This window comes from Lutra lutra, chromosome 12, assembly GCF_902655055.1.
Source record: "Lutra lutra chromosome 12, mLutLut1.2, whole genome shotgun sequence".
NCBI classification, from domain to species: domain Eukaryota; kingdom Metazoa; phylum Chordata; class Mammalia; order Carnivora; family Mustelidae; genus Lutra; species Lutra lutra.
In genome coordinates, this window is record NC_062289.1 from 60,681,464 (window position 1) to 60,702,002 (window position 20,539).

General features: G+C 36.2%; 1 protein-coding gene across 2 annotated transcripts in view; it reads right to left on the reverse strand.

Moving 5' to 3' along the window:
• PIEZO2 (piezo type mechanosensitive ion channel component 2) overlaps window positions 1-20,539 on the reverse strand; it is a 471,611-nt gene that overhangs the window by 302,363 nt on the left and 148,709 nt on the right. For both annotated transcript variants that reach the window (XM_047697821.1, XM_047697822.1), the window contains exon 3: window positions 1,684-1,809. In XM_047697821.1, coding sequence (XP_047553777.1) covers window positions 1,684-1,809 — 126 coding nt within the window. The remainder of the gene's footprint in view (window positions 1-1,683; window positions 1,810-20,539) is intronic.

Below are 20,539 nucleotides of genomic sequence, written 5' to 3' on the forward strand. Positions count from 1 at the left end.
CAGAGAGTGGCAATGGTTCCACACTCTAAAAGCCACTCATTTGTATTCCTTACATCAGTGAATTTTATTGTATATGAATTATACGCCAACTTAAAAACAAGAACCATATCTTGAATCCTGGATTTTACAGCAAAACCATTTTGATACACATTATTATCCAATGGATTCTGAACTCAGTAAAACGGCCAAAATGAATACTAACTTTAGGTCTGTAAAAGGTAGCTTTCTAAAAGTTATATGCTGAAGGATACTGAATAATTTATAAATATGGATTTTACTAAAGGATCTCTCACTAGAGAGATTTATGTTAATAGTCTTTGATCCATGAAGAATTTTAATCATTTTATTTTGCAGGGAAGTGTGGGTTTACTTCCTATTATTTGTGCTTGCCTTTATGAAAGATCAGGAAATTTAAACCTCACAAATGGGTTTATTCAAAGAAAAGCTGACAATTTAAAACTTATTATAATCCATTTCAAATATGTCAGGGTTTCTTTAGATTTAACTTAAAACATGAGGGTTGTATTCCATCCACTTGAAATGCTTCTTCTTTTTTCAAATGACAATCACACATCCTAGAAAAACTGAAGGCGAATTTATCCAGTAACAGGTTAATTTTGGAAACATGGTGCTGCCTAGATAAAGAATATAGATGTTGACATTTTCAGATCATAACTTCAAAATATGATGCATATGAGACATACTATTTCTGTATGAGTAGCAGTAAAAAACTCTCAATTAAAAAAGAAACTACAGGGGCGCTTGGGTGGCTCAGTGTGTTAAGCCATTGCCTTCGGCTCAGGTCGTGATCCCAGGATCCTAGGATCGAGTCCCGCATTGGGTTCTCGGCTTTGGCAGAGATACACATTATTATCCAATGGATTCTGCTTCTTCCCCTCCCCCTCTGCCTGCCTCTCTGCCTACTTGCGCTCTCTGTCTGTCAAATGAATAAATAAAATCTTAAAAATAAATAAATAAATAAGTAAATGAAACTACATTGGGGTACCTGGGTGGTTCAGTGGGTTAAGGCTTTGTCTTCAGCTCAGGTCATGATCCTACGGTTCTGGGATCGAGCCCCGCGCCAGGCCCTCTGCTCAGCAGGGAGCGTACTTCCCCCTCTCTCTGCCTGCCTCTCTGCCTACTTATGATCTCGCTTTCTCTCTGTCAAATAAATAAATAAAATCTTAAATAAATAAACAAATAAATAAATAAAAAAGAAACTACGTGTCATTGTATTTTTTTCCCATAAAGGCACATGAAAACTTCCATTATGCTATAGAATAGGACTGAGGTCACAGTCATATAATGCTAACCAATTTTTGTACTCATATTAATCATGTTAGAAATTGTACATATCTTGCCTCAGTAGCTGTACTGTATGCTCCAGGGATTAGTATAAATCTTGTTTTTTTTTTTTTTATTAGACCAAGCCCAGTAATAATGTCTTGCCTACAAATAGGGGCCTCATATCTAATTTTTGTTGAAAATTCATTCATTAAGTTGCTTGTATTACCCAATTTTCCATGACAGTTGCTTTCTATGCGTTTACAGTACAGGATCACCGAATGACTAGAAATGATCATGAATTCTATCATGTAATTGGTGTATAGATTGTTATGAGTATTATGACACATAGCTTTATTCATCCAAAATATGAAGGGAAAAAATCACCGTAACACTCACAGTTGTAACCAGGTCCAATACGGTGTTGAGCTTCCAGGCTAGCCAACGTGATGTGGAAGATGATATGCAGCAACAGGAAGGAAAGACTGGTGAAGCACAGAGACTTTAATAGCCGGCCCGTATGTCCTAGATGGGAAGAAGCATGGAGAAATAAGGGAGTTTCAAAGGCAACAGACTTAATCTGACATCTGGAGCATTCCATCTGGATCCCATTTCTGCCTCATCTATTATAAGACACACTTGGAAGTGTATCAGGTGTAACAATACTCAATAATTAGTCCAAAGCTAAAGCTATCTTATTCTCTTTATAAAATTATACTACTAATATTGATTAAAAATTCAGGCACCTGGGTGGCTCACTCAGTTAAGTATCTGCCTTTGGCTCAGGTCATGATCCCAGGGTCCTGGGATTGAGTGCTGCATGGGGTTCCCTGCTCAGTGTGGGGAGTCTGAGTCTCCCACTGCCCCTCCCCCCAGCTCGTGCACGCACTCTCTCTCTCTCTCTCTAAAATAAACACATAAATAAATAAATATTGATTAAAAATTCAATGTAAAAGAAAAGTGCTTTCCTACTTATTAGATGACAAATTACCACAAAATGGACCCACAAATAGCCCCTGGCCCAGAAAATTTTATAATAGTTCTGCCAAAGTTGAAGGAACAAAAAACCCCTATCTTATAAAAGTAGTTGCAGAGAGTAGGGAAAGAAGGGACATTTCCTAAAATATTTTACAAAGTTAGAGTAACTTGAAGTTTAAAGTAAAATAAGGCTAGAAAATAAAAAGAGGAATTATAAGCCTGTTTTACTTATGAACAGAGACATACTTTATCAAAAAAGATATTTGCTAACCAACTGAACAAGCATAGTAAGAATATAACACATCATAATAAGCTAGATTGAAAAGAGCAGAATCAGACCTCTACATACAGAGAACAAACTAGTGGGTGTCAGGGGGGAATGGGTGGAGGGATGGGCAAAATGGGTGAAAGGGGGTGAGAGACATAGGCTTCTAGTTATGGAACAAATAAGTCATGGGAATAAAAGGTATAGCATTGGGAATTTATTAATGATATTGTCATAGCATGGTATAGCGACAGATGAATGGTAGCTACACTTGTGGTGAACATACGTAACATACAGAAAAGGTGAATCACCATGTTGTATACCTGAAACTAGTGAAACATTTTGTGTCAATTACTACCTGCTCCCCACCCGCAAAGTAACTAGGGTTTATTTATTGCATAGAAACAAATGTGATTTAACGTTAGTAAATGTAAATGTGTATGTTACATACCAGTGGGCTGATATCATAATCTTCTAAATGGATGTAGAAGAAGCATTTCATAAAATACAAATTTTATTTATGATGAAAGAAGGTAACACTCTGTAAACTAGGAATGGAAGGAAATATCCATAAAATGATGAAGGATTCAATACCGTAACTAAAGCAAGCATCCTGTCTGTGGTGGAACTTTAGATATACATTATTGTCAGAGAACGACCAAGGACACTTGCTATCCTTGCCATCACTTAATGTATCAGTGGGCGCACTGGCCAAAGTCATCAGATAAGAAAAAGAATCCAAGAATTGTAATAACTACAATGGTTTGCAGATAACATCCCCTTAAACTATTTGCAGATGATAGTATCACCAACACAGAATGTAAAAGTGAAGCCCCAGACCAACCACCAGAAAAAAAACACAATTCAGAAAGTGATTTAGACACAATATCATCTTACAAAAATCAATATAGCTCCTCTAAATTGATTAGCAATAATCAAACAGAAAACAAGACATAACTTAAGTTAGCAAACTGTACTATAAAAGGTTTTGCCAATGTATCCGTTTGACTGGGCAATGGTCCCCAGTTATTTAATCAAAACACTAATCTAGATATTGCCATGAATTTAGAGGTGTGATTGAAGTCCATAATCAACTGACTTTAAGTACTGATAGTATGCTTGACAATTTGGGCTGGTCCGATTCAATCAGTTAGAAGTCTTGAAAATAGGTCTGAATAGAGAAAGGGAGAGAGAGAGGGTGGGAGGAAGGGAGAGAGAAAGGAAACTCTTGTCACCAGAGCATAGTAGTTTCAGACTGTGCCCATGAATTTCAACTTGCCCATGACCATACTTCTAACCTTCCTGAAAGCCTACCTTATGGATTTTGGACTTGCTTAGGCAGTTCATATAATCAATAGTACAAACCAATCCCTTGTGATAAATTATATACATATAAATATATCCTACAGGTTGAAACTGACTGAAAAATATATACAAGAATAACCCTTAACAAAAAATACACAAGACCTTTATGGACAAAACTGTAAAATCCAACAGAAAAACAAACTATAAGACCTGAATAAATGAAGAGATATACCACATTCATGAATGAGATAACTTAATATGAAAAAAAATCAGTTTTTCCCAAATTTAGTTTACAAATTCAATGCAACTTCAAATAAAATGCCAGGAGAAACCTTCAGGCCACCAACAAACATATTCCAAAATATATAAGAAAAGAATTTTTAAGGAATTCAACAAATTTATTTAAAAATATATTTAAAAAAAAAAAAAACCCTAGGAATTGCCAGACCAACTTTGAAATTTTGAGAAGTAAGATAAAAAGTGGGTGAGGATGTTTGTCCTAATAGACAATCAAGGTATGCTATAAATCCGTAAGTTAAAATAAAACAAACAGAACTTAGATTTCTTACAGAAAGGGAAAAAAGTCAAATGGAATACTACATAGAGTTCAGGAAAAAAACCTAATTTGCTTACATGAATTTGATAAACTCAAAGTTGATCCCACAAGTCAAGAGGAACAGAACAGGCTAGCGTATGAAAAAATGGCTTCAATAAAATAATAATAATAATGATGATGATGATAATGATGATGATGATGATGCTAGACCCCTGCCACAAAGGTGATCTTCAGGTGAATAAAGACCTAAATGTGAAAGAGAAAATTCTAAAAAGTCAATAGATGAAAACATGAAAGAATAACTTTGTGCCTTTTCCATGGGGATTGCCTCTAAACTAAGACCCAAAACATAAGTTAGAAGGCCAAAAAAAAAAAAAAAAAAGATGAATTTGACCACATTAAAATTGAAAATCCAACAAATGCCACCATAAATAAAATTCACTGACAGAGGATTAACTGGGAAATCTAAGATTAAAGATGAGTTTACATGAAATTAATACTTCAAATAGATGAATGCTTGCATATCAACAAGAAGACTGGTCAACCTATGGAATAGAAGCAGTATGTCTAAATAAGCATCTCACAAAAGAAAACTTGAGAGGGCAATATGTTTATACAGAGGAACAAAAAGCATAGAGACATTTAATAGAGACATTATAGTTAAGACACAAATGGGTTAACATTTTACAGCCATCATATTAAATTATAAAGATTCATAATACTGGTTTTTTTGTAAGGGGAACGAATGTTTTGCTAGTCATGTGAAACTGGTAGTCCTTCTGGAGGTCAGTAGTTAAGTATGCTTAAGTCTCTGACTTGGCAATCACTCTCTGAGTTATAAACTCTAGAGAAATTTTTGCAGCAGGTCTACATGGGGACTTGAGTCATAATATTCTTTATATCCTTGTCTGGAGTAGCAGAGAATTGGAGACATTCCAATTTTCCACCACGAAAGAGATGAATATGTAAAAATGAGGTGAACAAGCCTCTTAATACATTAGGTGCATGAAAGCAGAACATATGTGGATCTTTAAAAAAAATTGGGTTAAGACATGATAAGGAAAAAAATGGGACACAGAACACAAGATCATTCAGATAAATTAGGAACACAGACCTGGAAAACCAACATATATGTTTAACACCAATGTGTTTATGTATATTTAATATATGTACAAAACACATTTGTATAGTTTCACAGGGGGAGGCAGGAAATAGGAATGAGAATGAGGGACAAACAAGCAAGAGTAAATCAACAAAATGAGAGAGACTCTGAAGGATTCTAAAATAAAACTATTCTTGTGAATTGATGAATAAACTGTTGCAACACTTCTCTGAAGAGGACTAGGTGGGTGTTGGATGGGGTGACCTACATTCTGGTTCTTGGTCTGCCTCTGGCCATGCAACTCTGTTTAGAGAGGCTGCCAGGCCTTTGAAACTCTAATACTTTATACATAATAAAATTTATTCATATGGCAAATATATACATGATAGATATGTGGTATATTTACATATTTATGTACATACAGATTTTATATTTACATAATGATAAATTCATAAGCTAAATACATACATGTAATATTGGCATATATAATTTTATATTTCAGTATACATGTGCAAATGCACATAGTGATCTTTAAGATCTAACCAGAAGTTACATTATCTCATTTTAGCCTAAAATTCTTCTTTGGAGGTTCAGAGAACCGTTTGCCACAGTGTAATGACTTGACGACTACTCTGATGTCAAAAAAGAAAATTGAGGCACTAAATGAAAATATTGAGATACCATAAATTGAATATCTTTTAAGTCTACATTCAACAAGCCCATACTGGAAAGAGGGATTTCTTAGTAGCCCAGGAGAAGATTCCATTAAATCCTGTGCAATATGTGTTTCAGGCAAAGCAAGGTCATGGGAAACCACCCATCTCCTAGCCACTCTTTTAAGCCACTGAGTTACCAGCCCCTGATCTGCTGCCATGGCAGCTGGAGCATTGGCTCCCCCCAGGCTCTGAGCTCAGGATATTTGCTTCTGTGTTTCTAATGTTGACTTGAGAGCCTCTGTGAGTGCTGCTCACATGAACCTAAGGAAGAAGAGCCCATAAAATGCCCTCAGGGAAAACATGGAACTGCCAAAAAAAAAAAAAAAAAAAAAAGAAAGAAAGAAAGAAAGAAAGAAAAAAAGGAAGCTTAAAGGCTTAAAATGTCATAAACATAAAAACATAAAATATATATACCTAAAATATATATAAAATATATATACCTAAAATGTGCATTTCATTCGAAAATGCCTTTTCTTTCAATTTTTCTAACTTTTGACATATAGAGTTTTGGCATGTAGTCAGTTATTTTAAAACATAGCTTAAGGAAGCTGAATTTTATTAGCTTTTTAGGGCAATGGAAAGTTTAAAATAAATATAAGCAGAAGGCAAGGGAATTAGTCTTCTGATTTCTTCTCAATCCTACTGTAGTTTTTATTGCTTTCATTAGGGACAACTAAGGATTAAATAAAGTATAATTATGTGATATGAACAATTGCGTTTTACTTGTCAAGTATTCCTTTACAGTAACATTTCCTGATTTTATATATTCAAATATGTATTTTATATATTTAGATATTTATATAAATATATATAAATATATGTATAAATATATATTTATATATTCAAATATGTATTTTATACACACACACACACACACACACACACACACGAATACATATAAAATTTCAGTGGCATTTAGTATATTCCCAATGTTGTGCAACCATTTTCTCTATCTACTTGACAAAACATTTTCATCACTCCAGTATCACCCACTAAACAGTTACTTTTTCAATATTCCTGCTTCTCCTCCCTGCTGAAAACCACAAGTCAGCTTCTGTCTCTGGGTATTTCCCATAAATATTATCAGACATTATGTGGCCTTTTGTGTCTGGCTTCTTTTCTCTTAGTATGATGTTTTCAAGGTTCAGCCATGTTGTAATGTGTGTTGGTACTCCATTGTTTTATGGCTGAAAATTATTCCATTGTATGTATGAACATTTATTCATTTATTCATCTGTGGACGGATATTTGGGTTGTATCTACGTTTTAACTACTGTGAATACTGCTGGTATGGACATGTATGTATAGGTATTTGTTAGAGTACTTTTTCCACTTATTTTATGTACATCGGTAAGAATTGTACATACGAGGATCATATGGTAATTACATATTTAGCTTTCTGGAAAGCAGCCAAACTATTTTCCATAGCAGGTGCACCATTTTACATTCCTACAAACCATGTACAAGAGTTCCACTTTCTCCATATCTCTGCCAGAACTTGGCATTTTCTGATTTTTTAAAATTACGTTTTATATTAATAGTCATTCTAGTGGCTGTCAAGTGGCATCACGTTGTGGTTTTGATTTCCATTTTCCTAATGACTAATGATGTTGAACATCTGTTCATGTGCTTATTGGCCATTTGCATATCTTCTTTGGAGAACACTCAATTCTATTTTATTGGTCTACCTTTCTACCCTTATAGAAATACCATATTTTCACTTCCATAGCTTTGCAGTAAGTATTAAAATCAGGAGACAGAAGTGTGAGGGCTGAAACTTTGTTCTTTTTCAATACTGTTTTGGCTATTTGGGACCCCTTGCAATTCCATATGAGTTTAAGGATTACCTTTTTTATTTAAAAAAAAAAAAGGCTATTGGAATTTTGACAGGGATTGCACTTCATCTACTGTTTGTTTTGGGTAGTAATGAGATCTTAAGGATATTAAATTTTCTAACCTATGAGCATAGGATTTTCTATTTGTTTAAATGCTCTTTAATTTTTGTCAGCATGTTTAACATTTTCAGTGCAGAAGTCTTTCACTTCATTGGTTAAACTTATTCCTAGATATTTTATTATTTGCTTTGCTAAAGTAAATGGAATGGCTTTCTTAATTTCTTCTACAGATTGTTCATTTTCCATGTACAGAAATGTAACTGATTTTTGTGTGTTGATCTTGCACCCTGCAACTTTGCTGAATTTCTTTATTAGCTCTGGTAGTATTTTTATGGATTCTTTGAAATTTTCTATATATGGGAACATGCCATCTTTGAATAAGGATAGTCTTACTTTTGCTTTTCCAATTTGGTAGTCTTTTGCCTTTTTTTTCACCTCACTTCTCTGGCCAGAACTTGCTGCACAGTGTTGACTAGCAACTGTAAAAGCAGATGTATTAATTTGCTAGGGCCGCCAGAACAGAGTACCACAACTGGGTGGCCCAAGCAACATAAATTTATTTTCTCACATTTCTGAAGACAAAACATCCAAGTTCAAGACGTTCGCAATTTCTGGTTTCTTCTGAGGCCTCTCTGTTTCACTTGCTGCCTTCAGGTGTCTGCCTTTGTGCTGTGTCCTCACATGGTCTGTTCTCTATGCACATGCATCCCTGGAATCTGTGTGTCCAACTGTCTCCTTTTTATAGCAGATAGACTGGATTAGGACTCACTCTAATGGCTTCATTTTAATGTAATCACTTCTTTAATGCAAATCTGGGTCAATTGAGATGATTATGTTTTTATTTCCCCTTTTGTCCTATTCATATGGTGCATTACATTGATTTTTTTATGTTGAACCACCCTTGCGGGATAAAATAAATTCCACTTGGTCGCAGTGTATAATCCTTTTAAAGTGCTGTTGGATTCAGTTCATGAGCATTTCACTGAAGACTTTTACATCTATATTTGTAAGGGTTATTGGATGCAATTTTTCTGTTTTTGTTTTTGTTTTTTTTTCCTTGTGTTGTCTCTGGCTTTGTTACTGGTGTCACAGAATAAGTTAGGAAGTGTTCCCTCTTATTCTATGTTACATTTTGGAAAAGTTTGAGAAGTACTGGTGTTAATTTTTCTTTAAATTTTTGGTAGAATTTACCACTGAAGCTATCTGGTACAAGACTTTTCTGTGTTGAGAGGTTTCTGATTACTGATTCAATTCTTTACTTTTATAGGTCTGTTTATATTTTCTATTTCCTTTTGTGTCAATTTTGGTAATTTGTGTGTTTCTAGAAATTTCACCATTTCAATTAGGTTATTTAATATGTTGGCATATCCTTGTTCATAGTACTCACATATAATTATTTTAATTCTATACAGTTGGTAGTATTGTCTCCACTTTCATTTCTGATTTTATCATTTGCATCTGTTCTCACTTTAGATTTGTTAATTTAGCTAAAGGTCTCTCATTTCTGTTGATCTCTTCAAAGAACCAACTTTTAGTTTTATTGATTCTCTCAACAAATTCTCTCTCAATTTATTGCACCCAATAAGTTTTGGTATATTGCATTTCTATTTTCATTTGTCTCCAAGTATTCTCTAATTTTCCTTGTAATTACCTCTTTGTCTCACTGGTGTCCAAGAATGCATTGTTTAATTTCCAGGTATCTGCAAATTTTTCGCTTTTCCTTCTGTTATTAATTTCTGGGTTTATTCCATTGTAATTTGAAAACTATATGATTCAATCTTTTAAAACTTCTGGAGTATTCTTTCACGTCTCCACATATGGTCTCTTCTGGAACATATTTCATGTAAACTTCAGAAGAATATGCATTCTCTTACTGTTCAGTGCAGTGATCTCTCTCTCTCTCTCTCTCTATATATATATATATATACACACACACACACATAGTCTTGTTGGGTTATAGTATTTTCAGGTCCTCTTTTTCCTGATTGATATTCTATCTACCTGTTCTTTCCAGTATTGAAAGTGGACTTTTGAAATATCCAATTGTTACAGTAGAATTGTCTCTTTATTCTTTACAAGACTCCCAAAGTTTAATTCCCATACTGGGGACTCTGTTGTTTGGTAAGTACATGTTTATCATTGTTGTATATTCTTGATGAATTGACCTTTTATTGATACATAATGCCTTATTTGTAACAGTTTTTTTTAAAGATTGTATTTATTTATTTGACAGACAGAGATCACAAGTAGGCAGAGAGGCAGGCAGAGAGAGAGGGAAGCAGGCTCCCCGCTGAGCAGAAAACCCGATGTGGTACTTGATCCCAGGACCCCAAGATCATGACCTTAGCTGAAGGCAGAGGCTTAACCCACTGAGCCATGCAGGTACCCCTGTAACGGTTTTTGAGTTTGAGCATATTTTGTATAATATTAATGTAATGACCTCTGCACTTTTTGGTTATAATTTGCATAGTATTTCTTTTTCCATCCTTCCACTCTCAACCAACTTTGTCTTTGAATTTTAAGTTAGTTTCCTGAAGACAGCATACAACCAAATCATGTTTTATTATCCATTTCACCATCTTTGCCTTTCATTGGAGAGTTTAATCCAATTACATAAAAATCATTACTAAGGACACGTTTCTGTCATTTTGCTATTTTTTTTCCGTATATCTATACCCTTTTTGTTCCTCACTTCCTCTATTACTTCATTCTTCCATATTTTATTAATTTTTGTAGGGTATCATTTTGACTCCCTGCACATTTTCTTTTGTGTATATTTTTTTATATATTTTCCTACTTGTTAACAGAGGGATTATTGATGTCCCAAATTTATAACAATCTAGTTTGAACTGATAACAACTTAGCTTTAATATCATACAAAATCTCTGCTTCTATATGGCTTCACCCCTTTTTATGTTGTTGTTGTCACAATTTACATTTTTATACATTGTGTACCTATTTATAGATTTATGATTACGGCTTTATGCATTTGTCTTTTAAATAATATAGGAAATTAAAAGAGAAGTAATGAAACAAAGACGCAGCAATACTGTGTTTTATATTTACCTATACTGTACATTTATTGGAGTTCTTCATGTCTTTGAATGTCTTTGAGTTATTGTCTGTTTTTTTCACCTTTCATCTCAGCCTAAGGATTCCCTTCAGCATTTCTTCTAGGACAGACCTATGAGTGACAATTTACTTTTTGTTTATCTGGGATTTTCTTGTTCTCCTTTGTTTCTAAAAAGTTTAATTTGCATGATATAAGATTCTTCGTTAACAGGTTTTTCTTCTTTTTGTTTTTCTTTCAGTACTTTAAAAGTATAAGCTTTCTGGTTTCCATGGTTTCTCAGGAGAATCTGCCCTTAATCCTACTGAAGTTTCCTTGATGGTGGTGAAACACTTCTTTCTTACCATTTTCAGAATTTTCTCTTTGCCCTTAGTTTTGACAATTTGATTATGGTGTGATTCAGTCTTAATGCTCTTGGAAGTTATTGAGATTTTCAGATGTGCAGTTTCATGTGTTTTTTCAAACTTGTCAAGTTTTTGGTCACTATTTCTTCAAATAATCTTTTTGGCCCTTTCATTCTCTCCTCTGTTTCTGGGACTCCCATTATGCATGTGTTGATATGCTTGACAGTATCCCAGAATTCTCTTAGACTGTGTTCATTTTTTTTTCATTTTTTTTCTCCATTTTTTTTCTTCATTTTTTTTTCTCCATTTTTTTTTCTTCATTTTTTTTCTCTGATCTCAGGCTGTATAATTTCAACTGGCCTGTCTTCAACTTCATTGATTCTTTATTCTGCCTGCTCAGAACTGTAATTTGAACACTCTCATTAGCTTTTCATTTCAGCTATTATACTCTTCAGGTCCAGAATTTCTGTTTGGTTACCTTTTACAATTTCCATCTCTTTATTGATTTTTCTCTATTTGATTAGAAGTTATTTTTACTTCCTTTAGCTCTTTTCTCATGGTTTCCTTTAGCTCCTTGAATATACTCAACACAAGCAACATAAAGTCTTTGTCTAGTAAGTTCAATGTCTGCTTCCTCAGGGAAAATACCTGTTGATTTTCACTATGAATAGGTCATGTTTTCTTGTTTCTTTGTATGTTCCAAGTTTTATGCTGAAAATTAGACATTTTTAATACTACCATCTGATAATTCTGGAAATCAGATTCTTCTGCCTCAGATTTTGTTTTTGTTGATTACTGTAGGCTATAGCTGCATCATACTTTTCTTTTTCCTTAAGATTTTTATTTACTTGTTTATTTACTTGAGACAGATAGCACAAGCAGGGTGGGGAGGAGGAGCAGAGGGAGAGGAAGAATCAGGCTCCCCAGTGAGCTTGAAACAGGGCTCAATCCCAGGACCCCAAGATCATGAACTGAACCAAAGGCATATGCTTAACTGATTGAGCCACTCAGGTACCCCTGTATGTTACTTTTCTAAACTTTCTTTTTTATGAAATCTTTATTTTTTTCCACATGTGGCCCATTCCTTTGTGTTGTCTTTCATTACTGTTTACATAGAAATGTTTCTGAATAGCAAGGATTATGTGTGTGTGTGTGTGTGTGTGTGTGTGTGTGTGTATGTCAGAGAGAGAGAGAGAACACGCAGCCTATTTACAACTCTTCCTTAGGATATACTTTCTGTTTGCACTGAGACTAGAGATCTTACAGAAGTGAAAACTTGGAATCTTCTCAAGCTCTTTTAGTGTATGCATCTTGCCTTAGGCATGCATATGACTTTCTATATTCCCCAGCAGACAAGGGCACTGTGGGATGCCATAATTTCACAAAGAAACTCTCTTTCTGGAACCTTCTGAAACAAACAGCTGTGAGTTGTTCATTTGCTTTATAAGGTTTCGAGAAATGCTTGCTCTTCTCTGCCTTGAGTGAGGTCTGAATTAGAAGAAACAAGTCAAGTGTCTTTCATCAACCTTTCACACAGCCCCAGACATATAAGAACACCAACATAATTCTTTGAGAATAGGTCTCCTCTCTTCCTGCTGGAACCAGGGACCAGGGTCCAAAGACTGTCCCAATTCCAAAGCTGCATTGCTGTTACTGTCCTCAAGGTGTCTAAAGTCTCCACATCCTCCCCACCCAGTTTTACCTCTCTGATTAGAGGAACTAGGGAGTGGGATCCCAAGAGCTAAAGATTAAAGGGGAGATACCAGCAAAAAGAAAACCAGAAGGGGGGAGGTTCCTCTAATTCTGTTATATATCAGTAAATGTCTGCTCTCACCCCCAACTACACATGCATGGAATGAACCCAAAAGACCTCTGGGAACTGAACTATGATATGATGAACTATTCAAGTACCAGTCTGATCCCTGTGTGGTGCATATGCAGGGCAGACTGAAACAGAAAAGCAAAGAATTTGAGAACTGAACTGACATTGAACCACCACCCACAGAAAGTGAGACAAAATTTGTGACTTGAAACCCACATGACTCACTGCAGAAACAAAGAAAAACAAATCAACAGTTCCCCCCAAAATTTTAACACAAACCAATGTCTCATAACATAATCTTCAAGGTGACCAGAATATAATCCCAAATTACTTGACATTCAAAAATCAGGAAAATCTGACCAATTCTCAAGAGAAAAGACAATAAAGCCAACTTTGAAATTACCCAAATGTTGAAATTATTACAAAATGATTTTAAAACATCAATTACAACCCCACTCCATGGAGGTAAAGGTAAACAATCTTGAATGAATGGAAAGATCAAAGTTGTTATTAGAGAAATAGAAAGTACAGGAAAACAAATGAATAAAATTTTAGAACTGAAAATATACAGTTTCTGAAATTTAAAATTCCCTCAATGAGCTCAATAGTAGAAGAGAGATAACAAAGGAATGAGTCAGTAAACTTAAAAAGATTAATAGAAATTGGGACGCCTGGGTGGCTCAGTTGGTTGGACGACTGCCTTCGGCTCAGGTCATGATCCTGGAGTCCCGGAATCGAGTCCCGCATCGGCTCCCGGCTCTGCGGGGAGTCCGCTTCTCTCTCTGACCTTCTCCTCGCTCATGCTCTCTCTCACTGTCTCTCTCTCAAATAAATAAATAAAATCTTTAAAAAAAAAAAGATTAATAGAAATTATCCAACACAAGTAACACAGAGCAAAAGACTAAAAAACTTAATAGACCCTCAGGGACCTGAGCATCTAAAGACCTATAATTTGTGCCATTTGTGTCCTTAGAGTTAACAAAAGAAAAGAGAGAGAGATTGGTATGGAAAAAAAGATGGATAATAGCTAAAAATTCCCCAAATTTTGTGCACACATAATTTACACATTCAGTAAGCTTAGCAAACCCTAAAAAGGATAAACTCAAGGAAACCACTCCCTGATACATGACAACCTAGGTAAAGAAAAACTGAAAGCAGCAAGAGAAAAATGTCATATTACATTCAGGGAGACAACTATTTGAATTACCACGTATTTTCATCACAAACCATGAAGACCAGAACACCGTAGAACAACACCTTTTGAAGTTTGAAAGAAAAGAGCTATGAACCCAGAATTCTATATCTTGTGAAGATATCCTTCAGGAAAAGAGGCAAAACACAGACATTCTCAAGTGAAAAAACAAACAAACAAAAAGCTAAAATTATCCGTCATCAGAAATTCTGTTCTAAAGAAATGCTAACACACGGGTTCTTCAGGCTGAAGGGAAACGGTACTGAAAGAAAAGTTGAAATTTCAGTCATAAAGAACAGCAACAGAAATGGATAAAAATGTATTTGTTTTCTTTCTCTCTCTCTCTCTCTCTCTCTCTCTCTCTCACACACACACACACACACACACACACACACACACTTAATTATAACCATGCTCCAATTAAGTCATGGCATTTCTAGAAATGATCCCTGGTTTTTCTGGTTTTGGAAATATTTTGTGTGTGCAGAAATAATTGAGGGTATTATGTTGCCCATGTGTTTTGAGTAGTCACTCTTATTTATACAAGAAAAATGAAAAATCCGAAGTATGTCACCTAATAAATAATCACTCATAATTAGAAACATAAGAAAATGGGGTATATATTAAAAAGGATTAAAAATACATATACTAACTTCAAGATGACTTGTAAAAGTACCCAAATTTACAAAAAAAAAGTACCCAGATTTACAAAATGAACAATTTACGGCCAGAATGTCAGGGTACCAAACTGTGTATTTATATACTATATTTCTCTAATTATTAGAAGGTGAAGGCAGAAAAAAATTGAGTTGTATCAGAAGAAATAGAAAACAAGGAGAAAACAATTTTTTTCAATAAATTTTAATTTGAGGCTTTTTAAATAGATTCTGTTTAATTGCCATATATTTCCTCAAATAAAGCTAAAAAAAAAAGAGACTTTATCACTTTATCGATTTCATCCAGGTACTGGGAATTAAACACAGGTATAAAGATAACTTAGGTATAAATCTAAAAATAAGAATAATAATTTGTTATACTTTTGAAACTAATTCAGAGGTTATTGCCTTAGACAACATTTCTAATTCTCTAGCTTTCAAGGAATTCGAAATGTGACATGCAAATGTGGAAGATTCATGGTTTTCATAATTGTGCTAGTATGTGTAAGCTAATTTTGAAATTTTCCACATAAGAAATAAGGCATTCCATAAACCTAGCCATTCTTAAAGGAGAGCTCTGAGCCTTGTGGTCATTTGCTTTCCAGTGAAAATGAAATAGCAAGAAGTTTCATTGGTATGAGTTTATAGGTAAGTTAATGAATTGAATGCAAATTCAACTTCTATATATTTCAAAGTCTTCAGAGTATGCCCCCAAGATATTTTTATTATTTATTTGCAACTTAATTAGAAAGACCCTAGTAAAAATACAATGTAGCTAATGTACACAGTATCTAGGGAAAAAATACCTTGGGAGGCAAATATTTATATTTAAAGGATTTCCCACAACTTTATGCTCCAGATAGAACAAATGAAAAGCAAGTTGATATGTAAAACTGAGGTTTTTCTTTTCAATTCAAAATGAGGTTAAATATAGATACCTATTAGCCAGAAAGAGTGTGCTGGGACTTCAAAATCAACTAAGCAGTCAAGCTTTTAGGTTGAGTACATAAACTTAAAATACTAACCATTTTAATCTATAGGAATGGTCATTTCATTAGTATCAAACTCTTACAAATGGAGAGAAGAAATACATGTCTACTACATAATTCTATTTGAAATCTTATTGGTAATCATTCCAGCACTTCTCAAATCCTTTTTTGCTAAAAAGAGCAAGAGAGTCTTTCTGGGAATACTACAACGCCAACAAAAGAATGAATGACAAGATCATTTCCTTAGAGTTCTCCCCACCTTCACAAATTGGACTAAAAATTTCCACTGCATGTCTCCAAGCGGGACTTGGAATTCCCCACCACACCCACCTCTTAATCCTCCCTTGCAAAAGATCAACTTTCTATTTCCAATTTTTTTATTAACATATTGTTGGAGCCAAAAAAAAAAATAAAGTTTTTTTTTTTTCCCCTTCTGCCTTCCCATTTGGATCCATCATTTATTATCTTGGCTTTATGTGCTATTATTTAATAACTTTTAAAGTAGTATAATTTCTGCCTAAAGATACCCCACAATGAACTGATATAATCAGAGAGAAAATGGAGCCAGAAATAAAAACAGTGTTCAAGGCACATAGAATAATGATCAATGAGGAACTAGGAAAAGGATGTGAAGCTGCCAGCATCAAAAATGTCCACTCCATCCTTCCTTCTAGATTTATCATTCATGACCAGGTCTTAGGTCTTCTATATCTTTCCTTACTACCCTGACCGAAAGGGATCTCTTTCTGAGTCCTATATTGTATAATGCCTTTATCTGACACTTGGAAATATATACCTTACCATGTAGGTTGCTGTCCTAGGCTAGGTCACCAGGAAAAGACTCAGATTGAGATTGATGTACAGGAAGTTGCCGGAGAGGGCTCTGGAAAAACTACTAATAGTGGGGTGAGGGAGGCAGGACTGAGCCAGGAGGCAGAAGGCAGGAGGCAGAAGCTGGACCAGGCCTGAAGTGGCAGTGGAGCCCTCAGAGGGTCCTTAGAGAGCTTTGGAGCTGGAATGGCCCTTCACACTGTCCAGAATTGAGGCAAGGTGGCTGAGCCTATGTATTCCACTCACTCGCATCACTGGCCAGAAATTGGATGTGGGCTGTCCCCAGAGATGGGTGTTACGTGAGCAAGGTGGCTTCCTAGAGTTAAAGACAGTGATTGCTATGAGTAGTCATGAATCAGCTCTCTAGGAACCTGGGGGTATCAGTGCCACCATCATGGAAGGGATGGTGCAACACCCCACAGGGAAACTAGGTCATCTTATTCTAGACATTCATTGTCCTCAGATACAGCATAAGCATCCTGAAGGCAAGGACCACTCCTAGCATAAGATCTCAAGCCAACAGGTCCCTCACAGCTAAAAACTTGGACAAGAAGCCGAACTGAGAGCATGAAGCAACAGAGTTTTCTCACTCCAGAAAACACCAGGACCTGGGATTTGCCGGGGAGAGTGCAATTCTCACTTTGAGGTGCCTCCTTTGCTCTAAACACATAGAGATATAGTGGACACTGGACAACATAAGTTTGAACTGGACAGGTCCACTCATTCACAGATTTTTAAAGAGTTGAGAGCAAAAGCCAGAAGGTATTTCTTTACAACTGCTTGCTCTCCAGTCTTCAAGACACCCAACTAAAGGCAATCTGCACAGGGGTCATGCCTGCTGCAGTCTGAAGTGGCCCAGGCGAGGGCAGGACCTGGCAGGGCTGCAGGTGGCTCTGTGTATTGATTGGGGGTGGTTGGGGTGAACACCAGGTGGGCAGAAGGCTGAGCTGACAGAGGAACTTGCCCAGAGGGCAGGGATGCCACAAAGGCATAAGGGAGCCCCTCCCAGCTTTGGCCCCTCCCCCACCTCCAAAGGCCAGTGTACTCACACATGGCCTTGGCTGCTGACAGCCCTCCATTGTTGGTGGTCACCTCCAGGCACATAGGGTAGCTGTCCCTGCTTGCAGAATCCCCTGGAAGCTAAGTCAATGCCCTCTGGCAGCCAAACATTGCCATGCCATCCTGGGGTGGGACCCATCACTGCCCCTGCAGTTGTCCCAGCCTGGCCTGCCTATCCTTGGATTTTTTTTTTTCAATTAATATACATAAAGCACTATAAATGTATTTTCTCTTCCTTAGAAATTTCTTATCAATATTTTCACTTCTCTAGCTTACTTTAAGAATACAGTGTATAATACTATAACATACAAAATATGTGTTAATCAACTATGTTATCAGTGAGGCTTCCTATCAATAGTAGGTTATTAGTAGTTACGTTTTGGAGAGTCAAAAGTCACAGGTGGATTTTCCATCGCATGAGGGGCAGGGGCAGGGGCAGGTAGTGCTCCTAACCCCTTCGTTGTTCAAGGGTCAACTGTAATAAGTAAATTATGGAGCTGGTGGCCAAGAAGATAAAACCAGACACCAGCTGAAGATAATCAGCTCTAAGGGGCAGAACTAGTAGAAAAATGCAAAGCTATGTGCAGGCTGCTCTTGAAGCAGGCAAAAAAAAAAAAAAAAATCAAAGTTGACTTTATGGTGAACATCTAATTACATACTTGGTATGAGCAAGGAAGCCATCATTAGGAAGCCTGATTAAAATAAGAGTTTGGGTTACAGCTCCTCAGATTTTAAAAGGATGATGGGAAGAAAATCTGCTCCTGACTACATTGTGATTCATAGTTTATAAGGAGCTGTGTGCTTGGGGAAGAGGGAGAACATGGATTGTGAACACACACCAGGGAAGCCCAAATCCCCAATGTCAGCACAGGACAGATCTCTCAGTCTCCACAAGGATCCATGGGTCCAGGTGAGAGCAGCTGGAAAGCTTTAGAAAGAAAGATGAGCATGGAGGATATGGAGGAGAGTGCTAGAATCAGAGCAAGAGAGAAGAGGAGAGGCTGAGACCAGGGAAGCCTTCTTATTCAGTATGGGTAAACAAACAGTAATTCAAAACACATGAAGAAACATGAATTCACCGAAGGTAAAATGAAAAATTATGCAACATATTAAAGTAAATCCTAAAAAGGTAACAAGAAATTATTTTTTCAAAGACAGAAGAAATGAAACAAAATAAATAACACTGAAAAACAGCAACCAAATACCTAGAAATTTAAAATATAGTCATTTAACTACTTAGATAAATCAATAGGGAAGTTACTCCCTAGATCCAGTAGAGACAAAGACAAATTTAGCGAACTGGATGACAGGACCAAGAAGCTCACCCAGAACCTAGCACAAAGTTAAAAAGAACATGTAAAATAGCAGTCAGCAGACATCGAAGACAAACAGAAACTCCACGTTGACCGTCAGGGTAGTCCACAGAAATTGTTGAAGAAGTATTTGATGAATTGCCTTCTATATATTTGTGAATTTATTTGTGAAACAAACCATTGTTTCATAACTAAGTGTGGGAGACATCTTGTTAAAAACCTCAAAGTCTTTGGATAGAACAAGACATATTGTACCCTTGTGATCATACACATTACTGAGAAGTAGAAGATACGCTAGGTTCATAATAAAGACAATGACAATTCGAAAAACATCGGAAATGACATTTTTCTTAAATTTATTAGAAACCATATTTCTAAAAAGATATAGTTAACTCTTAATGTAGTAATTAGGGCTACTGATCCCCCCATAGTCAGAAATCCACATGTAAGTTTTGACTCCCCCCAAATTTTACTATTAATAGCCTACTCTTCACCAGAAACTTTACCAACAACATTAACAGCTGATTAACATATATTTTATATCTCATATGTATTATATCCTGTATTCTTACAATAAAAGTAAGCTAGAGGAAAAAAAAGTGGTATTAAGAAAATCATAGGGTGACTGTGTGGCTTGGTGGGCTGAGCGTTTTAACTCTTGCATTTTGGCTTAAGTCATGATCTCGGGTCATAGAATGGAGTCCCAGGTCAGTACTATGCTCAGTGTTGAGTCTCCTTGAGATCCTTTCCCTCTGCCCCTCTCCCAGCTTGTACATGCCCTCTCTTGCTCGCTTGCTCGCTCTCTCTAAAAATAAATAAATCAGGGGTGCCTAGGTGGCTGAGTCAGTTAAGCATCTGCCTTCAGCTCAGGTCATGATCTCAGGGTCCTGGGATTGAGTCCCACACTGGGCTCCTTGCTTAGCAGGGAGCCTGTATCTCCCTCTCCCTGCCACTCTCCCTGCTTGTGCTCTCTCTCTCTCTCCCTTTCTAATAATAATAATAAAATCTTCTAGGGGCGCCTGGGTGGCTCAGTGGGTTAAGCCGCTGCCTTCGGCTCAGGTCATGATCCCAGGTCCTGGGTTCGAGCCCCACATCGGGCTTTCTGCTCAGCAGGGAGCCTGCTTCCTCCTCTCTCTCTGCCTGCCTCTCTGCTTACTTGTGA